Here is a 27801-nt window from a genome sequence, read left to right on the forward strand (position 1 = left end):
GCAACAAATAACAAAAGCTTGGAATTTTTTTTTTGGTAAACAAGATAATTGTCTTCTTGTTAAATGTTTTCTATTATTTCATCTATCTGAAAATACCAAGCTGTGTTTAACAAAACTCTTTGTAGAAAATGATTTGTGACAGAATGCATGCATGCATGTGCTTGTATGTGTTTGTGTGTGGATACATGCATGTAGGAAACTTTAACATTAGTAAATTACATTATTTAGAGTACTTACAAAATGTAATTTAGAAGAAAAAAATGCTATGTAAAACTGATAATGTGGTCTGTTTCATGACAATCGTCATCAGGGCTTTGGGGAGAAATCTTAAAAAAACAAAATACAATTTTTTATAGCTCGAAATGTTGTCAAGTAGCTCTTCCTCCTTGATTGTTAGCAGTTTGATGGGCCAGCTGATCCATATAGTCGTGAGAAAATCCTCATAATGTTTATTACATCTCAGTATGGTTCTCACTTAATCCTGCCAATATTCCTGAACAGAAAAGTTTTGATGTTCATCAAATGTGTGTTTGAATATGGTGATTTGCTTAGTCTTCATTACTGTGAGATGCATGCAGGTGGAGGCTTGTCAAGATTTGACTGCAACAAACAACACCTACTTACTGTTCCACGCCACCTGAGAAACTATTACTAGTTGTGTGATGGCATGAGCGTGGAGTTCTCAACATTATGCTGTATTCTGGAGAGAAAATAATTATTGAAGGGCAAATAAATTATTTAAAATATGAGTGACCAAAGTTAACGTTCCAGTGCACTCATTGCCAGAGACAAGATTAAATTTTTATTCCATTGACTATGGTGGCAACTCGACATGATCCACATCACCCATAACAATAAATTTTTTTTGTGTGGAGGGTTACGTTTTGTTGTGAAAAGTTTTTTAGTGGGCGTCACCAATTGTTTAAGGGCACATGGACCCAGCGGAGACTCCTCTCGCCCACGTGGGGAGTGAGATTCGGACCTTCCTTAATTAACCAATAGTTACCATGATCTGGCCCGCTCTCAGCATCGGGCATGCTATAACATAGGATGTTACGATTGGTCATAAGACGTCCCACACACCTTATTCCTGCAGCTGGTCAGCATGTGGCCAAAAAGTAACACAGTTTCTCAGACACGTTTTTATTCTCATTGGTAATTTACAACACGTCCTCGTACGAGTCTCGATTGAAAATTGTTCCAAAGCCCTGCAGTACAAACAAATTGGTTTAAGTGAGGTGCGAGTCACCTTCGTGGTTGCACTGAAAGTTCACTTAGTCTGGTTTCAAACCTCCATCAAGAAGTAAATAATAACTATTTAACCAGTCTGCCGCCCGAGGAAGGCCCAGAGGAGGTTAAAAAAGAGATTCGATTGAATTAAACATTGAAACAGAATTACTAGTTTGGTGATGGGGACGGATGAAGTCCCCAGGATGCTGGCACGTCCTCTCTGCCGGTGGTGATTTCAGACTGGGCCAACAGAGCGTGCTCTCTGAGGCATCATGGCATCTCGCGCCGAGCAAGAAATCTGTTAAGCTTTGAAACCCGCCTTCCGATCAAATTGGAAGGGGGGTCCCGTCCGCGACTCACCCTGGGTAACTAACAAGACAAAAAAAAGGCAAAATCTGAAATAGGTATTGCGCTCCAAAAGTTGCACCCGGGCGGTCGAGCTATGAAAGGGAGAATAATGACAAACGTACACAGCAAGACTTTGGCTCATTAATAGCACAACGCAGATTAAGGCTATCCAAAATTTTAATATCGGCAACATCTTTCGTAGGATTCATAAACAAAATTATTAAACAATCATACATGGCGTTTACCTCAACCTACTTGGATATTATATAATGTAAATAAGAAACTATTATAAAAATCAGATAATACTAATACCATAAAAAATACTATATATAAAAAAAAGGATTAATTATGAAAGTTCAAAAATAAGTCCTACTGGGAGCCGGATTTATACTCGCGCACGTCCATCAATACTTGCACGTCTTGCTTCTTAGAATCGAACAGCTGTTAACCGTGACCTTCAGAAAATGCATTTATATAGTTCAGTAAAATGTGCCGTGAAAAATGTCACTTAGTCTGGGCGGAGGGCCTTCACTGAAAATGTTTTAGTTCCGAGGGCAAAACACGCAGGAAAACCAAATTTAAATTATAAATCTCTTGAGGTAATGACGTGAATTCCAACAAAAGTTTTGATGCACTCTACATTAATCAAAGTCAAGCAAAGTAGCTTGACCCATTATAACAAATGGGAGGGTCTAATCAGTAAGCTTCCACTGTAATACGTGCTTCGTAAATAAGTTCGACTTGCAAAACTATGCTTCTTTTGAATAATATATATTCTTCATCCACAACCGCTAGATCCAATGCTACGTGTCGCCTCTTTACCTTAGCGTAAATCTTGAATATATCGCCGCTGAACACGCCTCCGGGCAAGGCAAGGCCCCATCTCAGCAGGCCCCGGCAAGGGCTGGCCGGTGCAGAGTCGAAAAGCGGTTAAGCTTGCCTCGCGACGTGGGCCCTCCACACGTCCGGTCGCGGCGACTCCCAAACCAACAGTCCCGCGGCCCACAGTTCACCTTGGCACCGCCGGCACTCGGGCGCTGATGACGTCATCAGTGAATTGAACTCGCGCTCCCAGTAGCCGGCCATTGAAACACAATCGATATATATATTGAATAGCAATAAAACTAGAACGAAACCAAACCAAAATATAACTATAAAAGGAAATAATCACAATAATTAAATAATTAACCAAAAATACAGTTACTAAGATTTTACAAAATTTAAAAGAATTCTTTAAAATGGAAATAAATCGTAAAATCAATAACAGCTAAAAAAAATTATAAATATCATAAATGTGGCCCGGGGGCCACAGCTTATTCAAATTTGTGCCATGATGATTAAAAAAATATATAAATTACTTACATAAATGAAGCATGACCTCTCATGCCCTCATTATTAATTAACATACAGTTGTTTAGTGATTAAAATGTGGTTCGCTTCAGGTCCGTTCGAATTTGTTCGGCTACGTCTTTGTGAAATACTCTTGATTAATTAAAGTATGTTTTTAGGGCAGTGTGCTAAAAACACATACCCTTAGGGACCAAAATAAAGTATTACAATTACATTACTGATTACTTAAAAGGAGTACGCAGCAGTGTGTGACAGGGTGTCTTCCGGAATTGTGGCGCACTGTGGGAACACACACACGCTTACGTACTGCAGTGATACAAATGTCAGGAAATTATGGCCAAGGTCGGGGAAGGAGTGGAGTCTTATCAGGCTCATGGGCGGACAAAGGTCCGGTCGACGTCAAAGTTATAGATGTCGGTGAATAACTGCACATTTTAGATCAGTTCCGTTTTGCCAAACAGCCAGTGTATTCATACCTAGCAGTGCCTAGCCCTGACTTTCAAGTCACTTTCCTTGAAAACTACGGGTGATATAGCCAGTCTGTGGTATGAGTGATTTTGATTTGATTTGCCCATAGAATTGTGTGGTGTCGCCCATATCCACCTGTCAGACTATATATATATATATATATATATATATATATATATATATATATATATATATATATATATATATATATATATATATAAATCCAAAATTACTACATCAAAAGGTGATTTCTGACTCATATAACCTTATTTGATCATACAAAATTGTCTCCCATATGTTTTGTTTGGAATTTTTGCGAGATCACAATTGTAGGTATTTATGATAATCATAAGGTATATGCTAACTTTATTGGGAAAGATTTCTATAATTTTTTTAATGAATTTATATTTTAAAAAAAAATTCTTAAATTGATTGTGGCTACGGTGTGAAGATTATGCCTGTGCTAAATCCATTTTTTAGTTTGAATGGAATATCAAATTTGAATATTAGGAGTGGGGAAAATTTTTATAGCACAGTGACCAAACACTGAACACATGTTCCAACTACCCGGTTTTGATTCAGCCAATAGTTTCCGGTATTTACTCCAGGCAAATACTTTGCTGGTTCCTTGCCATAGGCCATGACTGATCGCTGTCTAGATATTCCTGGTCTGTATCGTGTGTTGCCACTTCCAGTGACATCGCTGACAACGAGCTGTTAAAAACTCTTGTTAACTGTTAGGTCATTAAACTAAAAAGTGGTCAACTCTCGACCATCCACTGTGAGGTTGTCTGTGACATCTATGGCTCTTTGGAATAAACTTATTTGATTTCTAACAAATTCAAGCAGAAATCAAAACTGATTGAAAATATCTTGCTAGCTTACAGCGATTAAGTATTGGTGTGTTGCAACATGTAAAATAATTCAAACATGAAAAACTGTCATTTGAAAATAGCAGTTGAGGTGGTTTAGAACGACTGTAGTAACACCATTTGTGCAGGCACCTGCCTAGTAAGACAGGTCTGTGCATGACAATGAGGCATAATATGCTTGAGCTTAGTTTCTTCCTCTTGGCTATTAGAGATGAGCGATGGTTGTCACAGCAGTGTCTTATTGGTTCATCTCGCCTAAGTTGCTTACCCAAGTTGCATACAACCACATAGCATGCTCACCCCACTCTTTATCACTCATTTATTCATCCATCTTCACGTACGTACATTTTCTTTAAAGTGAAGATGTTGAACTGGACAGATAATCCTCACTGAAAAAAAGATTGTTAATGCTTTCAATTTCAAGAGTAAAGCTTTTTTTTTTTTTTTAGCATTTGTGTCATTCAGTGCTTGCCATAAACCGGGTACACTCAACATACACTGCCAAATCACACTAACTTAATAGTGTGCAGCTTAGTACTGCACTTTTCGTTTTTTACTTGGGGAGGGCTTGTTTGATTTTTATTGTATGCTGTTATTCCCCAGGCCTCTATCTATTGAAATAAATGTATAACCATCTCTAATTAAAAATCTTTAACTTACCACCAGAAACTTTTTTTTTTTTTTGCAAAAACTAGACATTTAATGATCAATCTGTGGTAAAATTTTGCTCAAAAAGACACTGAAAAATTAACATTTTATATTTTAACAATGAAACTTCTTATTTTTTTATAACACCCCAGTCAAAATGGACTTTGTTTTGGTGCTATGTAGGTGCTATTCCTTGTTAATACTTTCTTTTGGCCACAACAATATGTGGTGTTGACCATTAACTAGTATTATTTTATTTAAAACATGTCTATGTACTGAAATTATATTATAGATATTTTGAAATGCTATTATTTTTCTTGCAAGAAGTACATTTAAAGTGGGCTGTATGCACAAACTTTGAGTTCAAAAACTTATTATGCCTCACTCTGTTATTTTGATTTTTTGGTGACAAGATGTAATATGACTTCTGTCACTACAATTTCTTCTAAAGATGTTTAACTGATGAAGTAAATTAATATTTTAATAATACAATTATTAATTACATTGCACATAGGCACTGAAAATGAATTTTGCAGTTGCTGCTTACTACAAGTTCTGCGTGGCTCTGTGTTTATGTTATGCTGCTCTAGGTGAAAAGAGGTTGTACATGCCCTTTACAGTATCCGTTTGTTTTAAAGACTTCCAGTATTTAAATTGATTTATTTTCTATTTTAAATGGTTGAACCCATTTATAAGAAGCAACTAAATGGCATAGTAAATAATACAATAGTACAAAAGTTCAAATAGTTTTATAGGCTTTTGCATACACACTAACTTAGCTGATTATGCCTGATTATGAATTATCCGTGACATTTCTCCTCTTGTAGGTGTTAAATCTTCGAAAAGCCTTCATATTTTTTAAGAGAAGCATTTATACAAATACTTTAGACTATTACATGAAGTTCAAGGTAAAATTGTCTCATGTTCCATTGCCTACAATTCATTCACTTGGTTTTCAGTGATTTAAGTCTCAGTGCATTGGAGTCCAAATTATTCTGTACTCCAATCCAAGGGTGACTAACCTTCAGCAAACGAACAATGAGAGCCTGGTACAAACATTCAAAATTCTAGCGAGTCAATATGTACCTCCGAAGGACTTTTTGGTACCAACAACCATCTACCCTCCCTTTTCCCTTGATTTTAAACCATTTGGGTTTAATAAACCATAAGTGGAAGTAACTGAGCATTATGTCATCTAAATCCCATGTTCCATCTACAGCTAATATACAAATTAAAATTTTGCAAGAATATCTTTTCTTGTCTGATTTCAATTCATCTAACAGTTGAGTAGTGATTTGCTGTCGGGTGTGTTACTGCCCAAGTCTTGGTGAGCTATGGGTTTAGCCGCTTGTGCTCTAATCCAATACCAATAAGGGCTCAGGCTAGTGTAGGCTTGTTTGGCGAGTGAGACACAGATTCATCGGAGTGCTAAGGGTGATGCTTGCTGGTGCATCTGAAGTGGTATTGGGTCAATGCACAGAGCCTTGAACCAGCTTCCATCTTGCAGCGGTGCAGTGTGAAACTGCAATACTTAAAGCAGTAGGCTAGTAGCCATATTGATAGTTGCATCTATCTATAGTTTTTTTTAGATACAGCAGTCCGATAAGATATTTTTGGCTCTGTTAAGAGTTATTTAGTTTACAGACTATGCATAATTCTTCTCTAATTTTTTCTTAAGGATGTGCAGTACATTTTGCAAATGTATTCAAGATTTTTCAAAATATGTGATTTTCAAACATGTTTTGACAAAGTTGAAATGTTTGGTAAGCTGGCACCTGAAAAGTTGCAGAAATTCTTGATTTAGATGTTCATCAGTTAATAAATAACTTTTTGTTGGATTTATTTAGGAAAAAATTAAAACAAATAGTGCAATGGCATGTGCATGTTGTGTAAAAATGCATTATTCTGCATGACAATATTAGCTTTTACTTCTTTGCATTGTGTATGAGTTCTGCGTATGGCATATGCTAAGCTTTTTAACGCCATGTGTTAATGCAAGTTGTTATAGTATTCTAACTTTGTTGCTACAGGTGTCCAGCACATCATCTGCTGCTCCACTAGAAGTAGAAGATTACTTGGACTTTTTTGAAGAGACGTCTAGCAAGTTGTTGGAATACATAGTTAACATGACTGACATCAGTGTAAGAAATTGCAAATAATACTTATTGTCTAGATATAGTTTCCAAAATCCATGCTAAGTATTATTCAATATATGGTTTAATAGTTAGTATATTTATTGTATTTAATTTTTGTCATGAAGTTAACTATAGTAATTATTACTCTTAAGTCTTAACCTTTATATGATAATGATAATCTATTCTATGCTAGCTGGACATTAAATTTTATTCTTGATATAGCAGTAAGTAGGTGAAATAAACAAGTAATTTTTTATCATTATAATTTTCTCCTAATATTCTTCACAGGCCATCGGTGGGCGACATTTGCTTCTCATTACACCTACGACAATCTTGATGTTTTAAAGAAGCTTGCCCATTTTTCATTGCACAGTTTATGTTTCGGTTCCTGCCGTTTGAAAACATTTTTAACAATTTAACTGCGATTTACTTGGCTGGTATACCAAACCTCTTACTGCTAGCATATTTATAGCAAAATATGTGAAAATAACAAAAATTAAACTAGTTAACCGCTAAATTTTGGTTTTGTTTGTTTACATGTTTACACTTTACTATTTTTTTACAGATCAATAGTTTTTCAGTGTGATAATCACTGAAGCATGGCACTACACAAAGTGTATCATGCATTGTGTAAGCATGGATACATCACTCCTGTCATGCTTCTTTGAGTGCTGTCAGTGTGACTTTGTTTTTAGCTACAGTTTCCCTCTTGGTCAGTTTTTTGACAGATATATTTTTTCGTACGGTGCAGTATGCATTTGTTTTATTTGCTTGCAAAAAAACAAATAACATTGAACTTGTGTACCAATTGTTAACAACGAGAGAGTGGCCTTTGTTGAGATATGACTACATGAGTTAATTTACAATAGCTCCTGATATGCTAACATTCTCTGGAACGACTACATTCATTTGAGCTCCGCAGTAAGGGATAAATTCCAACATGTGGCCACCTGACCGGGAAAATCGGGAAATCTTGAATTAGCCAGGAATTTTTTTGTGTCAGGAAAACTGTAAGAAATCAGTGAATTTTTTAAAGTCATAAGGAATTATTTGCTTGTCTATTTGAAAAGAGCTTAGTTGACAAAGTGCTCGTCATGCCTTTGAACTGCATCACTTATGCCATTTTTGAGCGCTGTTCATGGCTTAGTTGAAAAACTACATGGCGTGCCTACTAACTGTGTCACTTATACCATTTTTGAACACAATTGACTGGTAGTTGGCAGAATGTCGGCAAAAGTTGCTGTTGGTGCTCTCTACTGGCAAGAAAGTGAAACAACAAAATTTTTCCAAGAGATATGTACAGATAGCACTAGTGTATACAACAAGTCCCAACAGCCACAATGATTTTAGCGCACAGACTAACTGCATGCATATTGTAGACAAAAAGTGCTGTTTTTTGCACTCTATTTGTAAGTGAACCAACAGAATGTTGTAAAGGAGAAATATAGGTAGCGGTAGCATTTAGCTTTACCTCTATGGCATCTAGTATATGGCAAGTATAATCTACAGTCGCAGCAGCGTCACAATGATTGCGTTCACGTTACCCCGACCATCACACTGGCGTACAGGTTATAGCCCATTGAGATAACTCGATCATAGTAGTTAAAGGGTTAACTTAATTGTCAAACGTTAAAGAGCCATCAACATCATTGTTCAATTAATGTAAGGTCTTTGATTAATGATCATAAAAATAGATGCAATGTGCTAACCATAACCACTGCAACAATTGCTAGTTCAAATTCAAGACCAAACCTTGTCTTTAGACACCAAGAGATGCTAGAATGCAAGGTTAAAAATCAGGAAAATCTTAGATTTCTGGGAATTTTGGTCACCCAGAGATAATTGCTGGTATGATAAGACAAAAAAATAAAAAAAAAAAATATGTGTGTCTATTGTGTTGTGGTTAGATTACTCACCTTCTCCCAAGGTGGTCTGGGTTTTATTTTTGGTGCAAGTCCAACCTGGACTTTCCATGGATGGACTATGCCATTTGGAAAATGTGGCAGCCTGTGGGCTTTCTCTCAGCACTTCGTTTTCCCCCACAAATGCATTTGACCACCGATTTACCTAGCTTCAACTCAATCCACGCATTCCTCAGGCTGGCCAGAACAGGTCTGCCGGCTCCTACAAGTGTTAGCCTCATCACAGGCCTCTGATAGGAACAATATGCTGTTTTCCAGTGATAATAGTGTTTCTGTTCTCACAGGGAAATACTGCAATGCACTATGCTGTTTCCCATGGAAACTTTGATGTGGTTTCCATCCTCCTCGACTCAAAAGTGTGCAACATCAACCAGCCAAATGCTGCTGGTTATACCTGTGTAATGCTGGTGTCCCTTGCTGACATATGCTCGGAAACACATCGCCAGGTTGTTAGACGTCTCTTTCAGTTGGCAGACGTCAACGTCAGAGCGCAGCAGGTAAATCTCCAATTCATATTTGTTAATTATTTTTATCAACTTGAATTTTGGTATTAATATTGTATTAAATTACTTACACCTAAACTGAATTTGTATTGTTTCATGAACAATAGTAGTTTAGGCATATCATTAGTTTAAAACTCTCCAAATAATGTCTCCTAAATTTTGACTATTAACTATTTGGTCATGTGGCAACTATCAAGTAGTAACCTGTTTGTAATTAAAGAATGAACAGGAAAATATAAAACTGTACAAGAAATTTATTCTTATAACATTGATCCACAATATGTTTTTGAATGATTTTTGCAATGGGAAAGATTATTTAAAACATTATTTTGGACATACGCCATTGCTGGTGTACTCTTTTTGTTTGTACTATATTGTGCATCACTGTATTGTTGTGGTGTCCAGATTATCTTTTTAGTATCATTGACTCATTGTTGAGTTCCGCTGTCTGTCACTTTGTTGTCCAAGGTGGTTGTCTGTATTCACTTTCCTTTTTTTTTCAGTCTTCAGTTTTTCTCTATGACATACTGTGTAACCAGCAATGGTGTTTGTCCAAAATAATGTTTTAAATCATTGATCCACAATGTGAACCTCAGCTGCTAAGCTATGTGAGGTAATGTCACAAGTTTTAGGGCAGCACTGGTAATTTCCACCAAGTTAATGGTTTGTGCAATGTTTCAAAAGCAATACGCAGAATTTTTTTTACATGGTAAGAGTTAGTCTTGTATGCTTTTTAAACTCAGTTTGATTTAATAGTTTTTTTTTTTTTTTTTTTTTAGAATTTGTGAGTTGGTGAAACAGTTTCAATGTAGCTAAAAAAAAAAAATACAGTAAAACTTCTTCATTTAAATGGTACCATAAATCTTTGAACATTTTTTGACTTTGTTATAAAATTGAAGTTATATTTACAACACTTAAATTAAATTGTCTCATCAAAATAGGGACCAGTAAGTCAAAATGATTTTTTTAATATTAAAATTAAATAAAATCTCAGTCTTCATTATTTACCTGTTATTGGGGTAACATTGAACAAACATTATATATTGGTGTTCAAAGTAATGTTGTTAATTAATAACTTTGAACATCTTTTAGGGTACCAGTACCAAGTAAATTACTAAATAATGTCTTAATAATGTAGTAACATCAATTATGTTAAAGCTTAACACAGCATGAATGTAGTCTATTAATTGTTAAAAAATATTTTCAAGTCAGATTTTTATAATCCTTTAAAACTGATAGTTTAAAGAGCATTTGTGACTTTAATACATCTAGGTTTTGTTTCTCCTGAAGTGGCTTTTGATACAGTTCTAGCTCTCACACTGAAAATTAGAAATCCTCTTCTTTCAACACTTGGAACACTCAATGATCCCACAATGTCTTTCTTGCAAACAGTTCCCTCGTCAGCTACATTTGGCCAGTAATATTTTAGTGCAATTTTATGACTTTGTCAATGAAACTGTACATGTTGATCCATCATTATCTTGAGACACATGTATAATCTTACCAACATAATGTTTTATTGATTTCGTTCCTTGAAATTGGACCAAACAAAAAACACTTTCTACTAGAATATTGTCTGTAAAACCATTTATAATTTCCATCCCATTTTCACTTGCACTATTTTCACTGTGTTCCTATAATGGAAGTGCTTGTTCTTCACACTGCTTGTAGCATAGTTATCTTCCTCAACAATACTCTTCCGGCTTTGTTGATGGGTAGAATTGCTCGCAAAAATGTCATCTGTAGAAATACTTTTCCCGGGCACAACATTAATTATCCTTTTTCTCTGTCTTCTTTCTGATTCATCAACTCCTCTCATTTCTTCAAGCAAGCTGATGCCTGCCTCCAACACAGTTGCAGTGGGTGACTGTTTAGTTTCTGTGGACTGATTATGAATTCCATCAGCCAGTCTTGTCAATACCATGGTAGGATTCAAAGAGTAAATTGCAAATTTTTTAAACCCTACAACTAAATTATTACTAGTCTCCGTTTCAGTTGAATATATATTCTCGCACAGTTTGGAAAGCAACAGTGGAAACTGATCTTTACTGCGTGGTTGGGATTTCTTCCTTAATAATGACTTCCAAATATCCAACATATTTAGCCAGTACTGCTTTATTGGGCCATAAAATGCAACGTCAAGAGGTTTTGCAGCAGGTTTGTACTATCAGCTGGTAGACAGGTGAACACAATGTTATTTTCTTGTTGTGCCAGCTTCAGAACATGTTCGTTGAAATGGCTGCTGAGGTTGTCACCTATTAAGACTTTCGTTCCCGTAAAATTCTTCACATGTGGAACTAACACTGTCTCGAACCAGCCAAAAAAAAGTAACGATATTGCTGCGATTATATTGAGTATTCGGTAAATCACCTTCTATCCAAGTGGACCATATGTGTGCTGCCTTATAGATGACATTTGTAGACAGTATAGAACTAGAGGTTGAACCTCAGAATATAATGTATATCGAGCTTTTGGTATTGCTTCGAACTCTTCTATATATTTGACCCCTCTCTTGAATATACATTACTTTTTTGCCAGGGTCGTTGGACAAATTAGTCTCATCATGGTTAAATATTTTTGTATGCGTGACTTTTAGAACCATCATCATTCATTGGTGTAACAGTCAAATTATCAAAGCACTGCTTTACTGTCTCAGCATACAAAGAAGCCCTGCTGGTACTGATGTTTCTACCCATCTGTTTAGACATTTTGGATCTCTGCCTGGCTGTCCAGGAAGGCCAATGTCTATTCAGTACTCAGAATATTATTCTTGAAACCAGGTACTGTGCGGCTTTGTTTATTTAAAAATGTGCTAGCATTATAAAAATATTCCATTTTTTATCGGCAGTTTTTTCAATGTTTCCTTTGTTAAATGACAGTATTTTGCACCCAGGGGAGGACCCTGGACCCCGCTTCCCCATTTTATTGGTGGTGTAAGGTGTTTTTTCCCCTGGGAAAAACTCCTTCTTTTGGACTTGTCAAAGTTGGCAGGTATGCATATATTTTTATCTTGTGTGTACATTTTTTGTTCATATTTGTATGTATCTTTAACGAAGTCCCATAGCACTAACGTGACTGTGTTGTTACAGCATGGCCAGACTGCACTGATGCTGGCTGTTTCGCACGGCCGTCTCGACACGGTCAAGCTGCTGATTGAAGCTGGGGCGGACATGAACATCCAGGATGAAGATGGCAGTACCGCTCTCATGTGTGCTGCGGAGCACGGCCACAAGGACATTGTTAAGCAGCTCTTGTCAAACCCAGATTGTGATGTTACAATAGCTGATTGTGTAAGTCTTATCTTTACCTGCTATTCATTTCTTTTTTGACGTGACAACGTCTAATAAATTGATGAATGCCGACTGCACGCACAAAAAAGTGTGCCGTAACGCACATTGTCCCATTACACTCATTGTATGCTTGCGCCGCATCTATCTCTCTTCCACGCGATTGGAACAACCATCAATTTGACTTTTTCGAGGCACATTAAACGTGAAACACTCCCATTCGTTTCCTACTTTTCCTATCATCGTCCTATCCTTAACAGAACAACACAGATCGGAAGAAGTTAAATAGCAAACATGTATAAAAGTTATAGTTTAAATAATCTCTTCGTTAAAGTAATAAACATATTTGAATTAATGAGTGCAAATAAAAGTAAATTTATCAATTAAATTGTAGAATCCATTTCACTCCTTCTTTGTATCCATACAAAATAGTGATAATTCAATAAAAATGATTCAATTTTATTCAAAAAAGTATGCAATCATTTCATCAATGTTTTGTTATGACGTTGTCACGTTAAACTATCGTCCGTAAACCGACTTTACAGACAACCAATTTTTTATCAAAGGTTTTAATGTCCAAGGCTACAGCAGTGCAGACTTTTTAATTGTAATATTATATTTCTCTTTTGTTTAGGATGGCACTACAGCCTTGGATATTGCAATGGAAGCAGGCAATAGAGACATTGGTGTTCTGATTTATGGACGCCAAGTATTCTCCCGAAGCGCCTCTCCCCACAGTTCACGTCATCGGCGGTCCAAGAGTGCTACTCCTTTGGTGCATGGGTCATCTCCGTTACATATCCATTCACCACAAAACACAAATGTTAGGGGTCGTCATGATAAGACTTTGTAGAAAGTCTAGAGTTTGTCGTACTAAAATGGTTTTAACACTGTGCTTGACTTTCTTCAAATTAAAACAGGGTATTTGAGTGTTCAAAGTTTCACCAACCAATTTTAAGAGATCATAATTTATTCTGTTTTCTGGTCCAACATGTGCTTAGACTCAATTTTGGCCAGTTGTCATTACTAGTATTGCTTAAATTAAAAAAAAAATTAATTTGCTAAAGCTGTAAACTTTGAGGTTTTTAAAAGGATATGTATAAGTTGTAGCTTGATGCTAAATTTATGGAATTCTATATTTTAAAATTATGTAATTATTTTGAAGACTATCGTGATACTTTTTTTTTCTCTTCCTTCTTCAGTTTCAGCATGTTTGAGACTTAGGCAATGAAAATGCATAAACATTACTAACAATTGATACAGATGTTGAACCGCAAGCTAAAACTCCTTAACATTACATTGGCAATAAATATAATCTTTTTCCATTTATTGCTAATATTTTCCCAAGCACATTACTTCTCAGACCATTGAAGGAACTAAAATCTTAACCTCTGCAACATTTTCTGTCAGAATAACACAAACATACACATTTTTGTTCTGAATGCAGTTCAGTAACAAAATACTACATTTTGGCCCCGATTAAGGCTGCTGAGTACATAAAAAAACACGAGAAAGTATGGGTTTTCTGCTAAGGATTTGCAGTTAAATCCTTGAATTCTATATCTTATTTTTTATCAATTATGTATGCATGGTTTTCATCAATGCATCAGTTTATAACTCTTTCTAACTGCACTCAGTGAAGGTTCTCTCCCTCTTAATGCTTAGTTTACCCCCACTTCTGTTAATTTAGTGTAATGCTTTTTAATCTATATCATTATTTGCTTTTGTTGCTTTGGTAGTCTCTCAAATGTTTATTTTGTTTTCAAAAGAATAGTCTTTTATTTTGAGTGTTGCAATTACATTGTTTGGTATTATGCTTTACTTTTTTTTATTAAAAAAATAGTTATATTCCATTTTTCTGCATCATCTCCCTTATAATACTTTTATGCAAATTTAAATGCTATAGTTTTTATTTTGTTATTTACATAATTTTAAAATATTGAGGGAGAAATAACTCTGTGTGACAGAATTGGATAATGTCATGCTCATTTCGCAATTGCTTATATAAAATATATATATAATATAATGTGTAGCTGTGAATCCGTCCAAGTTAGGCACATATTATCTTAATATAAGACTGTTTACACCTTTTTTCTTATGCTACACTTTATTTTTATCAGAAACAAATTTAACAGCAGTGCTATGAGCAGGAATTTTCTTAACTCTGCATTTTCTCTTTCATAGTATGCACAATATCCCACTGATTTAAATGTAGTTGGTGATGCAGTAGACCCCTTCTAATGTGTGTTTATTAAAGTTATTTACATGATTCATCACAACATTTGAAAAATAACCAACTAATGTGTAAAATCATACTAAATTATGCCTGTAAAAATTCTAACTTGTTAGGTGAGACTGAAAGTAGTGATAATTTAACTATATACATGAAATAAAACTTTAACTAGCTGCATTTATGTTAAATTGTGAACTAAACAAAAGGTAATTTTTTGCATGTATAATATACAATTAACAAATGCATCTACCATGTAATGCATTCTAGCTGATCTGGACACTTCTGAAAGGGTTTACTGTCAGTCCAGGAGGCATTAAATTGTGAAATAACTTGTCCTGACCTGTTGTCAGTCAGAATAGGAGTAAGACAGACTATGTCTTATTATTGTGTGCAGTTGCCTGCCAGAAGGTGATTTCCAAATGTCATATCAGTTAGAATGTACTGTTGTTACTGATGCATTAGCATATTTTAGACAATATATATGTCACTATTTTGTGAATGTAATTCAAACAGTACTTAAACAATGAAGATAAAAATAATATATTTTACTTAATTGGTTACATACTCAAATATAATTTATGTAATTATTAAATGGTTAAATTAAGTATTTAACTATTGGTTTATAACAATTTTTAATGAATATGCAAAAATATTCAGTAATTAATTGTTTAACTTTATAAATAATTGTAAATTTTATATCCATCATTAAGGTTTAACTGTCTATTTACTCAACTTCCAAACACCAAGTGCATGCATTTTCTGCTACAACATAAAGGTGTTTTGTCCTCAAGTGTTTCATGTAATATTGTTTTTTTATGTAATTTAATTACTAATAGGTAATGAACAAGTTAAGTGAGTAAAAGTGACAGGCTAACCATTTATTTTCACTTATAAGATTGAAAATCATCACTAATTTTACATTTTTTATTTAACTATTTTTTTTTGCAGTAATTAAAGTAAATGCAAAATACTTACAAAAATAATAACAGTGTCGTATATCAAGATTTAATTTATTATTTTAAAAGTGATTTGAATTGGAGTTGAAAGTATTTGCTCATTTTTTACTCTTTACAGTATTCTATATTTTAAAATTGGGGTGTCGTCTTGTTATATGATAATGTTAACACTATTATAATTTTGTTTTGTTACATTACTTAAATCTATCAAAATTTTTACATGCCTTATTTTACATAAGATTTTGTGAATATTGCAATAATATAAGGTTAACTTACTACTTTTTGTTGGTAACTAAAAATGTATTTAATCATTAGGTTTGTAAAACTTTAAACAATGCAGTGGGCAAGGGTGTAGACCACCCACAAAAAATTTAGAATTTGACTCCCAAAAATACATGTGATTAAATTAACCTGATGTATTAAGTCTAGTATTATACATGGTAAGCTATAAAAAAACAAAATGTTACAAGAAAAATCATTACAAAAATATTTTCACTTGGAAAGAGTAATGTGTATGTCATTACCAGTCACCATAAGTTTAAATTGTGGAACATGATAATCATCTATCAGTAACAGTGTAATAAGTAATAATAAGTAATAAGTAGGGGCATGCAGGTATCGCGAAAAGATTTTGAGACTAGATGAAAGTTAAAACACTTTAGCACCGCCTGTGTTTCGTGATTGGGTGAGTTTCTCCCAGGTACATATCGATTGTAACAACACCAATCACAGTGATTCAGTGCGGAAGTAAACGCGTCCTGAGTGGCTCGGTCAAATAAGGCAACGATGTCTCTCGCAGACGGCCGCCAATCACAAGTAAGAAACCACAGGCGCATGTATGCATTGTTGCAGTCTAATAAGTGTTCAGATCTTTTCGCGAAAAAAGCCTTCCCCTAGTAATAAGCTCAGTACTGTCAACTTATTACTTGTACTAGGCACTAAAAGTACTAAAATAAGATAACACTGTTTACAGTTTGACTAACTGTAACTAAAGAAATGACATGAGAGACCACGGTGGTTGAGTGGTCATCTGAGTCGCCAGTGTGATCAGAGCAGAACTCAAATTTTCACAAGTGCAAAAATTGTCTGATGTCACCATGAGTTGGTGGGTTTTCTTAGGGTGCTTTCATTTTCCCGATCCATTGATTCCATCAATGCTTCATTGACCCCAGTGTTGACAATATGTTTAACCCTAATTCTTTCATAGCAGTATGATCACTACATATTTGTGGCAGCCTCAAGAAATCAATATTGCATAACTTCAGTCTCCAATATTCAATATGATTACATGATGGTCCTACAATTACAGATATAATTACTTTGCAAATTCTTTACACCACAACCATACGTATTTAACGACTACATACGGTCTGTTCTTCTGCAAGCATATTACATAATAGATGTGCATATATTTGATTGATACGTAGTATAAAACAAAAACAGACTGCATTCCTAATGAGCTAAACTTCCAAAAATGTTACATTAATTTTCATTATTTTTAGTACCATGTTCTGCCTATGGGTTTTGGGAATCTTTATTCAGTTAAATATTTATTTTGAAAGTATAAAATTGGTTTACAATTGCTGCATGGTAGTTAAAATCTGCATTGTTTAAGGTTTTACTTTACTGACAAATGTGTACTTTTTGTAAGCATTTTACAGATTTAAAAATCTGCACCTTTCTGATCACCAAATATCTTAAAACATTAAAAGTAATATATATTTATGAAATCTAAGTACCACTCACTCATCTATCACGAAATCTCCAAAACTATAAGGCCAATGAACTGGAAACTTTGCATGAATGCCTTTTATGCCTTCAGGTGCTAGGTAAAAACAGATTTTGTGAAATTTAAACCTGAAGGGGTTAAATGGGAGGTGAAAGTTAGTTTGAAACTTTGAAATAGCAGGCATTAAAAACATGGAATTTAGAAGTATTGTTTCTTTTATTATGTAAGTGCATATTTAAAAAACATTTTCCAAAAATCAAACTTCTTATGGGGTGAAATGGGGTTTTGTTTCAAAACTATCTACAAAAACCTATTTGGAATAGAAATTTTTAAATATTATTTATTGTTGTTAGTAGATTCTACAGTTTTATTTCAGGCTTCATAACATTTTGCACTCTTACCCCTTAAAACAAGAGGATGGTCTCTATCGACATGAGATTTTAAAAAGCCACCGCATACTCCTTCCCACCCCTCAAAGCTAATTTTTGTACATTTTGATGAAATTTTGCACACTTGACATTCAAATAACAGGAAAATAACTGTCTATATTTGATTTTGAAAACCTATCTTCCCATCTACACGGGTTTTTATCCCTTAAAAAAGTTTTTTTTGAAATTTTTGATGAACTTTTGCACACTTAACGTTCAAAATAAGATAAAAATTACTGTGCACATCTAATTCTGATAACATGTCTCCCTATACCCCATCTACTTATGAATTAAAAAACCAACCCTATCCCCTTTTGGCAACCCTTAAAGTATAATTTTGGTAATATTTTACAAACCTTTCCACACTTGGTGATTTTGAAAAAACTACCCTCATTTACCTTCCCCTCCCCCTTGAACCTTAATTTTCCTACTAATGGGTAAAATTTTGCACACGTGATGTTTGAAATAAGAGGGGAAAATACTGTTAACATCAGATTTAGAGGAAGTTTACTGTCTGTGAGATTTAGGAAAACCCCCTTCACCCTTCTTTCTCACACCTTAAGCAGAATTTTTGTACTTCATGATAAAGTTTTGCATTGCATACTTGACATTTGAAATAACAGGAAAATTATCTGCATGTGATTTCAGTAAAAGAGGAAGCTCGCTGTCTACATGAGATTTTGATAAAGCACTTCCATCTACTTCTTTGCCCCACCGTAAAGCAGACTTTGGTAGTACGTGATGAAATTTTGCACATTTGATGTTTGTTAAAGGGAATTTACTTGTCCATATCCTATTTGTATAAAACCCCATTTCCTACCCCTTTAAAGCATAATTTTGGTGCTATTTGTTGAAATTGTGCAATTTTGACATATTTAATAAGAAAATTACTGTCTACATTTTATTTCAAAAATGAAGCCTCTTCACTCTGCGTAAAGCTCAGGCAATGCTGGGTCCTTCAGCTAACATACTATAATAATGAAAGTTTAGATATTTAGTTCTAGATTTCATCTTTACTATTAAAGCAAATTTAATGAATTTATGTATCAGATGTAGCAGGGATCTCCAAACGTTTTAGCCCAAGGGCCAATTGACTCCTCCTCTAAGTCCCTAGGCCAAGACCTAGCCAGCTCATCATACCAACATACTTTAAAACTTTGACAGGCTGGATACCAGGCATCATCCCTGGATTAGATCTTAGGGTACTTTATTCCCATAAAAAACCACATTCATGTAGGGAAAAATCATTAAAATCCTTTCACAGAGATAGTTTCGGGCGATATGGGCAGTAATAGAAAGCGTTGAGAAGGGAATATTTATTTATCTAAATTAATGGAGCAAACCGCCTTTGTTCAATGATGTCATCAAACATTTGTTTGCATTTTAGTTTTGTTTAAATTTCATAATAAAACAACTGATCTGAAATAATAAATTTCTGCTTACCATTGTATGATGATTATACTGCAAGTATTAGTTATTCTTTGCAACAAAACCAAAATCTAGCCCGTCAATGACAAGTACTACAGCTAGTATTTTATATTTTGAAAATGCTGAGCTTTGTGCTGGCTTGCACTTACAATTACCTGCATTCTAGACATTTACTTACTTTTATCAATTGTGAAGCTCAAAAAAATGCTGGTCAATATTTTATTATTTATAGATGTGTATTTAAATTATTAAAATTCATTGACATGCTGTATTTAAGTCACTGCTGACTACTACGGCTATCAAACTAAGTGACCACTTAGTTAATTTGTTGATGTCGTTTACAGTTTGATCTTTTTTTAATTGTTTTAATCAGGAAGTGTAAATATTTTTTACTTTATCACATTTAATTTAAATTTATCATTATTTATTGTTTTATCACTTTTGAGGTATTGTTTACCCTATTGTTTTGTGGTGTAAAAATATATTTTGAGCAGTTTGCTGTTGGTAATTATGCTTTTCTGATGTAAACAGTGAATCACAAGATTATTTTCTGTTAAACCTATCAAATAAAAAAAATATTGTGCAACATGCAAATAAATGTTAAGGTATGATATGCATGTCTAAAAGATCATGCACAGAATGGTTGTAAAAATTTACTATGCTTTAACGTTTTCAAAACTTGCAGGTTATAATTTTTTGTTGAATTTTGTTTTTCAGTTATAGCTTTAATTACTGTTAAAGTTTATACCTTGTAATTAACTTTATTTTACAGTATAGAGAGATGTTTAGCAGCATCATGCATACATACACATTCTTGTTGTAAGGGACAAGTAAATAGATGCTATCAGAACCCATGACTTTTGATGTTAATGAAATGCATGGTAAACGTAAGAAAATTGCAGGCAGTATGTTCACTGTTTGCCTGCAGAAATGGATACAACAACATTTGGCTACATGCAAGGATATATTTTGGCTTCCCCCCCCCCCCCCCCCCAGCACCATTTTTTTCTCATTCAAATCATACTTTGCAAATGATCCAATCATCTTCATTCTGACTTTCTTACATTCCAACAATTATTTTGCGGCAGTATTTAAATGTTGCGTGAAGATCAACTACGTTGAAGGTGTTTATCTGGTGGTAATTTTTATAAAGATAAAATAGGAAAACAGTCTCATTTTGTACATTTCTTTGCATTGTGTAACGTTATCCACCCCTGACTCACGTTTGTTCGGGCGCCATTGGTTTTTGCACGACTCCCCAACCAAAGGGATTTTCCAGCGGTTCAATGGTTACAGAGAAATGGCTACACAAGAGTTTGTCACATCACTTCCACTCAACCAACTCGCAACACGTTGATCCAGTCCTTTTGCAGTTCCGCTTCCTTACTCCTCCACTGTGCACCTTAAACACACGTTTTCTCTCCGAATCCCATCCTCCATCTTGTCCCTTTTTTGCTCTCGCGTATCCCTCCGCCGCACTCCAAATGAGGGTTTTTGAATTCAACACTGTTTAGCAACCTCACTTATTCTAACGAAGTATAATTTCAGGAAGTGTTTAACCACTATTATTGAAGTCCTACAAGTTAGTTCACAAGACAAAAGTTTCAAGCTAAATACTAGGTGGATCAGGGTGCAAGAAAGTAGTTCCTAGCCAATAACAGCCCCCTTGCTATAGAATACTGCTACCGGAGCTGTTGTAAATAGTGGCTTGACTGCCATTTTACCGGGGCATTGGGGTAAGCTCCAGTCCACCTCACAATTGTAAGATTAAACTCTTTATTTGCAGGCCCCTTCGCTCTGGTATCCCATGCAGCGGCATGTTCACGAGGGCCTTCATCCATGTCCGTCTGCCTCCCTAGTTTTTCTTTTTCTTGTAAGTGGAGAAATTAAACAAAAACAAGGAATAGGATTACCAGCCAGCAACAGTGTAACTTTTTAAACTTGTTTATTCCTATATTTCATTTCATAGTACAGAAATTAACATTTCATCTAAATGTTTTACCAGTGTCAGGAATACTACTTCAGGAACAAAGCCTAGAGAAACATATTACACAAAATTGTTTTACGCGTAAATAATTTTTAAATCCAGTAACCCTGTTCAGAATTGTCTACTTATGAACTGCAGATTCTAGCTACCATTTTACAGCCCTGCATCTCTTTACCTGCACCACAGACTTCTTTGCAATGTCAGTGTTGAGTTGATCATCTTCAAATACGCGTATATTTTTTCTGTGACTTGGATGCAGGCTTGAAAATACAAATTTAAAAGGAACAGACTAGAACAATTATAGTCAACATCTGGTTGTTGCTGGAAATGCTGAAAATATTTTTTACTAGTCATTTATTGTGTTCATTCCATTCATACAGAGGGGGAGAGGGTGCAGAAGAGTCCTTGGTACGATGTACCATGTTATTTTGAGCTGCTACAGTCTGTGAGCTTTCAGGCATGCCCAGTAAAAGTGTTTGTAGTTGTTACCATTACAATATATCGTGGGCTTAGTGGAAAATGTCGGTAAGTCCAAGTTTTGCTTGCCTAGAATAGTGTTGTAATGGACTTGCCGAAATAAAGCTAGAAGAAAACGTCCACAATCATTCATTATTTGGACTTCCAAACGTTTTCTTGGCGAAGATATTGTCCTTACAACTTCATCTGTGAAGTTAACTCATTTTTACAAAAAAGTGGACTTACCAACTTTTTCCACTAAGCCAATGATATGATCACAGACCAATGATGTGCTTAATTCACTGGGGTTTTTTCAATATGATTAACATGAAAGTTAAACATTCATAGCTGTGAGTCGTCTCTTGTTACATCTAGAGTTCAATTATTTTGAGAGATTATTTAATTTGCTTTCAAATTTCTTAATACGGTATATGAAAATGAACAGATACAGAGTAGGCTGCAGACTACTTAATGAAATATAGACTCTGGCATAACGTAGAGACTGTTCCTTAATAGAGTTGGTTGGCGTTTGTGTTGGCATATATACATAAAATACTTAATGAGATATGTTGCAGCTAATTCTTGCAAGCATCTGTGCTAGTGGAGTGTCATTTCATTATGAAATAACTAGAATGATGCAAATTATTAGGCAGTTATTATTCAGGTTGTATAGCCATTGTGTTTGAAAATATGCATAAAATTAATGAGCCTACACATTATTTGCACATATCATGTGAACATAAGTGGTTGTACGTGCAAAAATAGTTGTTATTGTCAGTGAAAATAATTTTTGTAACTGTGATTTATGTATTTCTTAATATATTTTTGTATTTTTTTTTTCTCCACAAATTAATGTTACAAGTTGTGTAAGAATGTTGATATTAATATTCAAATAAATAATATTTATTTGAATTACTGTTTATCTTTTAAATGTATTCTTAAAACATTGCTAAACATTTACTATATTTTTACTTTAGTAACTGAATCATGAAAACATATCAGAACCTTTTGTAACAGTAAACAATGCAACCTCAACCTCAAGGTTGCCACACATCTGTTCCTGTGAGCCAGAAATTCCATTGACATAAACTAATTCAACCACGTATAATTTCACATTATTTAATACTAGTACACCTTACTTTACAGTTACTTTATTAGTCTTTGCATTGGCTTCTGCGTTTACCAAGAACATTGAATCTGTATCTCCTCATCTTGTGAGCTGAAATCACAAATGAATTGGTCATGAGTAGGGGCAGGCAATTTTCGCGAATAAACCCAAACGTCTATTAGACTGCAACAAGGTATACCCGCACCAGCGGTTTCTTCCTTGTGATTGGCGGCCGTCTGCGAGAGAGGTCGTCGCCTTGTTTTACCGAGCTACTCAGAATGAGTTTGATTCCGCACTGACTTCATGTGATTGGTGTTGTCACAATCAACATGTACCTGAAAGAAACTAACCCAGTCACAAAACACATACGATGCTACAGTGTTTTAACTTTCAGCTGGTCTGGGAATCTTTTCGCGAAGTATGCATGGCCCTAGTCATGAGATGATCTCAATTTTGTTTGATGATCTGCTCCTGCTTTCATAAATGATGTAAGCGAAGAAGCCTCACCATCATTCACATTTCTCAGTAATTTACTTGTAGCATGCTACCCAGATGCATAAGAGATGAGTGATCTGAAGCTTCAAACATTTTGTCACTGTGTCTGATTCAAAATAACTTGAGTGATTGCGAATACACATTTCAGCTCTGAAAAAAATGAGCTGTCAAATTGTGTGCCCTGATATGTGGTTATAGACAAGTTACTCCATGTCAAGCATAAGGATATGACTTTCCTTAACTAATATATTGGTTTAATTTACACTAATTTGTGACCATAACTCTATGAAATGAATGTGTGACTTTTACCTCAGTGGTGATAGTCGATTAGATTAGTTTAGTGAGCCGCATTGTAGGGGGAATTTACACGTATGTTGGTATAGGAGAAATGTCACAGGAGTGTTTAGCAACGCGACCAATGTTTCCGTTGACTTGGAACTGAATGGTCAGGGTAATCAGTCGCTGCAAATGTGATGAAAAAATGCCCTTGTACAGGATGTTGTGATGTGCATCCACTGGATCTGGACGAATCTGCGAGTGGTTTAAAATGAAACCACTACTGCTGACCTGCTACAACTGTGGTGTCATTGGAATTGGCATGAGCATTCCTCTATCCAGTGCTGTGGGATGCAGCCCAAAGCAATGTGGCAAGGCCAAGGAATGATGTAGTGAGTAATTACTATAAGTATAAGGGTTGATACAGCCGTTATAACAAGTTGTTGTCGATATTGACTGTGCACTCTGTCTAGTTACCAGCACCGAGGTACTGTAGAGCCTGATAACTGCTTCTCACCACGCGTATGATGTCACGAGTAGGAGATCAGTTGTAGTTCCATCATTCTAATATGGTGGCAGTTAGCTTGTGATTTGGTGATGAGTGCTGTTTGTGTTAATTGTAAACAAGTGTGGTGGTGCTTCGCCCACTGCCCCCTGCCTTAACCAGGGCTGGTTCGCCACCGTGGATCGGAATACCAGCATGTGTGCGTACCCTCAAATCCCAGCCGGAAGCAGGTGTCTGCCAGATAGGGTGTCCTCAGCATGGTGGTTTCAGTCTTGCTTGAGATTTCTACACACACGGTCAACAAGTGATACCAGTCGTTAGTCTGTAATGTTCTAATTAAATGTGTAGCGTAAACAAATACTAACTGTACCAATTTGGAAAAATATGCACACAAAGGTACGAATTGGAAGCAATTTGATATGAAATTGATGAAATCTTTGTGATAATGATGAATCCTTAATGCATAAATGGAAGGACTTATACAGAAATGGCTACTTCTATAACTAATGCCATTATTTTGGTATGTGATTAGCATGTGACATCAATACAATTTAAAACCAAGAAGAATATTGAAAAGCTCTTGGAAGAATGCGAAGACAACTTTAAGTTGAAAGGAACCCAGACCTACGTGAAGAAAACAAACTTATAGAAGATAAAAATGAGCCTATAAAACTGATGAAACTAAAAATGAAGAATTCTTAGCATGACATTGTAACTTTAAAAGGCTATGAGGATCCTTGGAGACACTATAGACTGTGTGGAGAAGATATATTCTCCACTCTAGATATCTGGAATGATTGTAGAAGGCTCGCGAGTTTTTTAAGATAACATTAGGGTTATTTTCAATTGATTTTTCCCAGACAATAACATAAATTAAGAGGATAATGCTCAGTGACTCAAGAGGACTGTATGAAAGAACTACCTCAAACTATGAATGATCTTCCATTCACCATGCAATAACCGAATGCTATAATTGAGAAACTAAAGCCTAAAAATGCACCTGGTCACAGTGACATAACAATTTAGATGGTGTGGCATGTTGCAAAAGGTCTGAGACCCATTATTAGCAAACTTTAACAAAGCCTTTGAGAGGAAGGATAATTTCCTGACTTGTGGAAAGTTGAGATACTGTATATCTTATAGTAGGGAAATAGAAAACAACCTACCTTTAATCTTGCAGGCCTTTGAAAGTTTTACCCTTTTTTGGGCAAAATCTATGAGAGACTAATCAATAAAAGACTTAATATGCACCTAACAGCAGTTAATGGGATTCATCCCTGCCAGTACAGCTTTCATCATGGCAAGAGCACGAAAATGGCATTAAATTTTGCAGCATGTCAAGTAAAATTGACCTCAATAAATGGATATGAGGTGTACTTGATTGGAGAACTATGTTTGGAGTGCAATTTATTATATTTATGTACAGTGAAAGACAAATCATTTGTAAGAATGTGTAAATAATATAGTGTAAATGTACTTTTAGGTATAACATCAAAACCAAGACATTGAGCCAAAAATGGCCCCAAAAGACAATATGAAAGGTTTTTCAAATTTTCCTTGTATGCAAATCATACTATTTAAATAATTTCTTATGGAAACTATACATATGTCAATTAGATTAGGCAAAAGAGCACTGAGTGCTGGAATGTCTCGTGAGTACCAAATATGTAAAGTGTAAAGTATGTGTTAATAAAAACATTTGAATTTGATTTGTGGTGTTACGAGTCTACAAAAAAAAAAACTGAAGTTGGCCGAAGGTGAACTCTTACAGAACGTTCAGGTAGGGTCTCAACACTGTGTAAAACTTAACGATATCCTTTCCAATCTTCCAGTGGTGGTACTAGAATTTCTTTGCACTATTTGTTAATGCTTGTTCAATTCTAACAATAGTGGCAGCATAATCAGAATCATTAAATTCTTTCTTCAAGCCAGCATACTTTAGAATTTTCTGTTTGCTGTTATCCATTAGGTCTGATAGTTTGGCCGACTATTTTCTCTTCTAGCAAATTATGCATAGGTTGTGGTTGCACGTTTCAGCCGTATCAACTAAGGAGCCCACCAATGACGCCATGTTCTGAAAAAATAACAGTACCTATATATTTGTTATAAAGAATGAACATATAGTTCTGGAAATAAGCTCCTAGAATAAAACAAATTATAACTAAAATAAGTATTTGTTGGTTATACATACAACATTATCAATCTGTTAATGTTTTCTTTCTTTTTTTGAAATGGTAAAAAAAGTACGGTACCTACTTTTTACTGTAGTTAAAAATATTTTATTTCCCTGAACTCTTTTATCAGTCATATTTTGTAACTTAACAAAGATGTGCAGTATAATTGAGCAACAAATAGTAACTGTTACATACTGCCGCGGGCCCATCTCCGCAGGGGATGTGGAGATGTGACGGACGTTGCTCGGTCACTCTGCTATGGATATTCAGAGGTTGGTTGCCCAGTGCCAGCTCTGTTGGAGAGCATTCCGACATCATGAGGTGGGAGTGGTTCAATCCAGTGTGGCTGGCCGAGTACACGCCTGCGTCAGAGAGTTCTGCTGTGGGAGCTTTGCCTGTCACCCATGTCGGCCAGGGGAGAAAGCCACCGGTGTTGTGGCACTGTCAGGGGGAATAGGAAAGGAAGGGTGCCTGCAGTCTCTGAAAAATTGCTAGCTGCAGAAATGGTATGTGAGAGGAAGGGGGAGGATGAAGTGAAGAAAATGAAAACCCTGTATTATAACCTACAATACTTATCCTAAATATCACTTCAAGTAATCCTCCGAACAGTTTAGGATGTTATCCATCAATGTTTGTAACTACCATCTACGAGTGGCTGTAGGTACTAACTGTCCTATGGATGTTGTGTTTTAGTACTGGCCGAGATACACATGGTGGTCGCGACAGCTTGTTTCGAGTGTGATGGCTGCACTGTGGACAGGGCTATGACCCAGACTTTAATTAAGGACATAGAGGTACAACATCAATACAATAGTTGCTGGTAACACATTAAAGCTAATGCTCAAGAGAAAAAGATTACCACTTCACCTTTGAGACATGTCTCAAGGTGTTGACGTCTCCCAAGGGCTCCCCTCATTCGTGTAGCCCACTATGTTAACTCGACACCTCCTCTCTAGAGGGGAGTGCTATACGACGAACACCAGTCGCAGCTTACGAGACGATTGTCACCCGCGCGACAATTGACTGTGTAACGATTTTCGCCAGTTGATCATCAGCGCTCGAGAGGGAAGAGTGTGCATGTGGCGCGGAGTACGCAACCCAAATTATACCAGCGCGTGGGCGTCGCCGATTCCTTCATCACCCTCAGACAACCACCACCAATCCTGCCGTCTGCTGCAGCCATGCGGCAACGTCACGCCCTGGAACGAGTCTCTGCTCATCCTGCGAACTGGCACACAGGCACAAAATCAAGGTCAGGTGGTG

At 35.6% G+C, this 27801-nt stretch overlaps 1 protein-coding gene across 1 annotated transcript in view; it reads left to right on the forward strand.

Annotated features, from left to right (window-relative positions):
- Positions 1-22892, forward strand: part of LOC134529085 (uncharacterized) — a 71654-nt gene extending 48762 nt beyond the window's left edge. Inside the window, exons 10-13 of the mRNA XM_063362797.1 lie at positions 6947-7057; positions 9258-9470; positions 12566-12766; positions 13398-22892. Coding sequence (XP_063218867.1) covers positions 6947-7057; positions 9258-9470; positions 12566-12766; positions 13398-13616 — 744 coding nt within the window. The 3' untranslated portion in view covers positions 13617-22892. The remainder of the gene's footprint in view (positions 1-6946; positions 7058-9257; positions 9471-12565; positions 12767-13397) is intronic.
- Positions 22893-27801: the final 4909 nt, after the last annotated feature.

The sequence above is a fragment of the Bacillus rossius genome, chromosome 2 (assembly GCF_032445375.1).
Source record: "Bacillus rossius redtenbacheri isolate Brsri chromosome 2, Brsri_v3, whole genome shotgun sequence".
NCBI lineage: Eukaryota > Metazoa > Arthropoda > Insecta > Phasmatodea > Bacillidae > Bacillus > Bacillus rossius.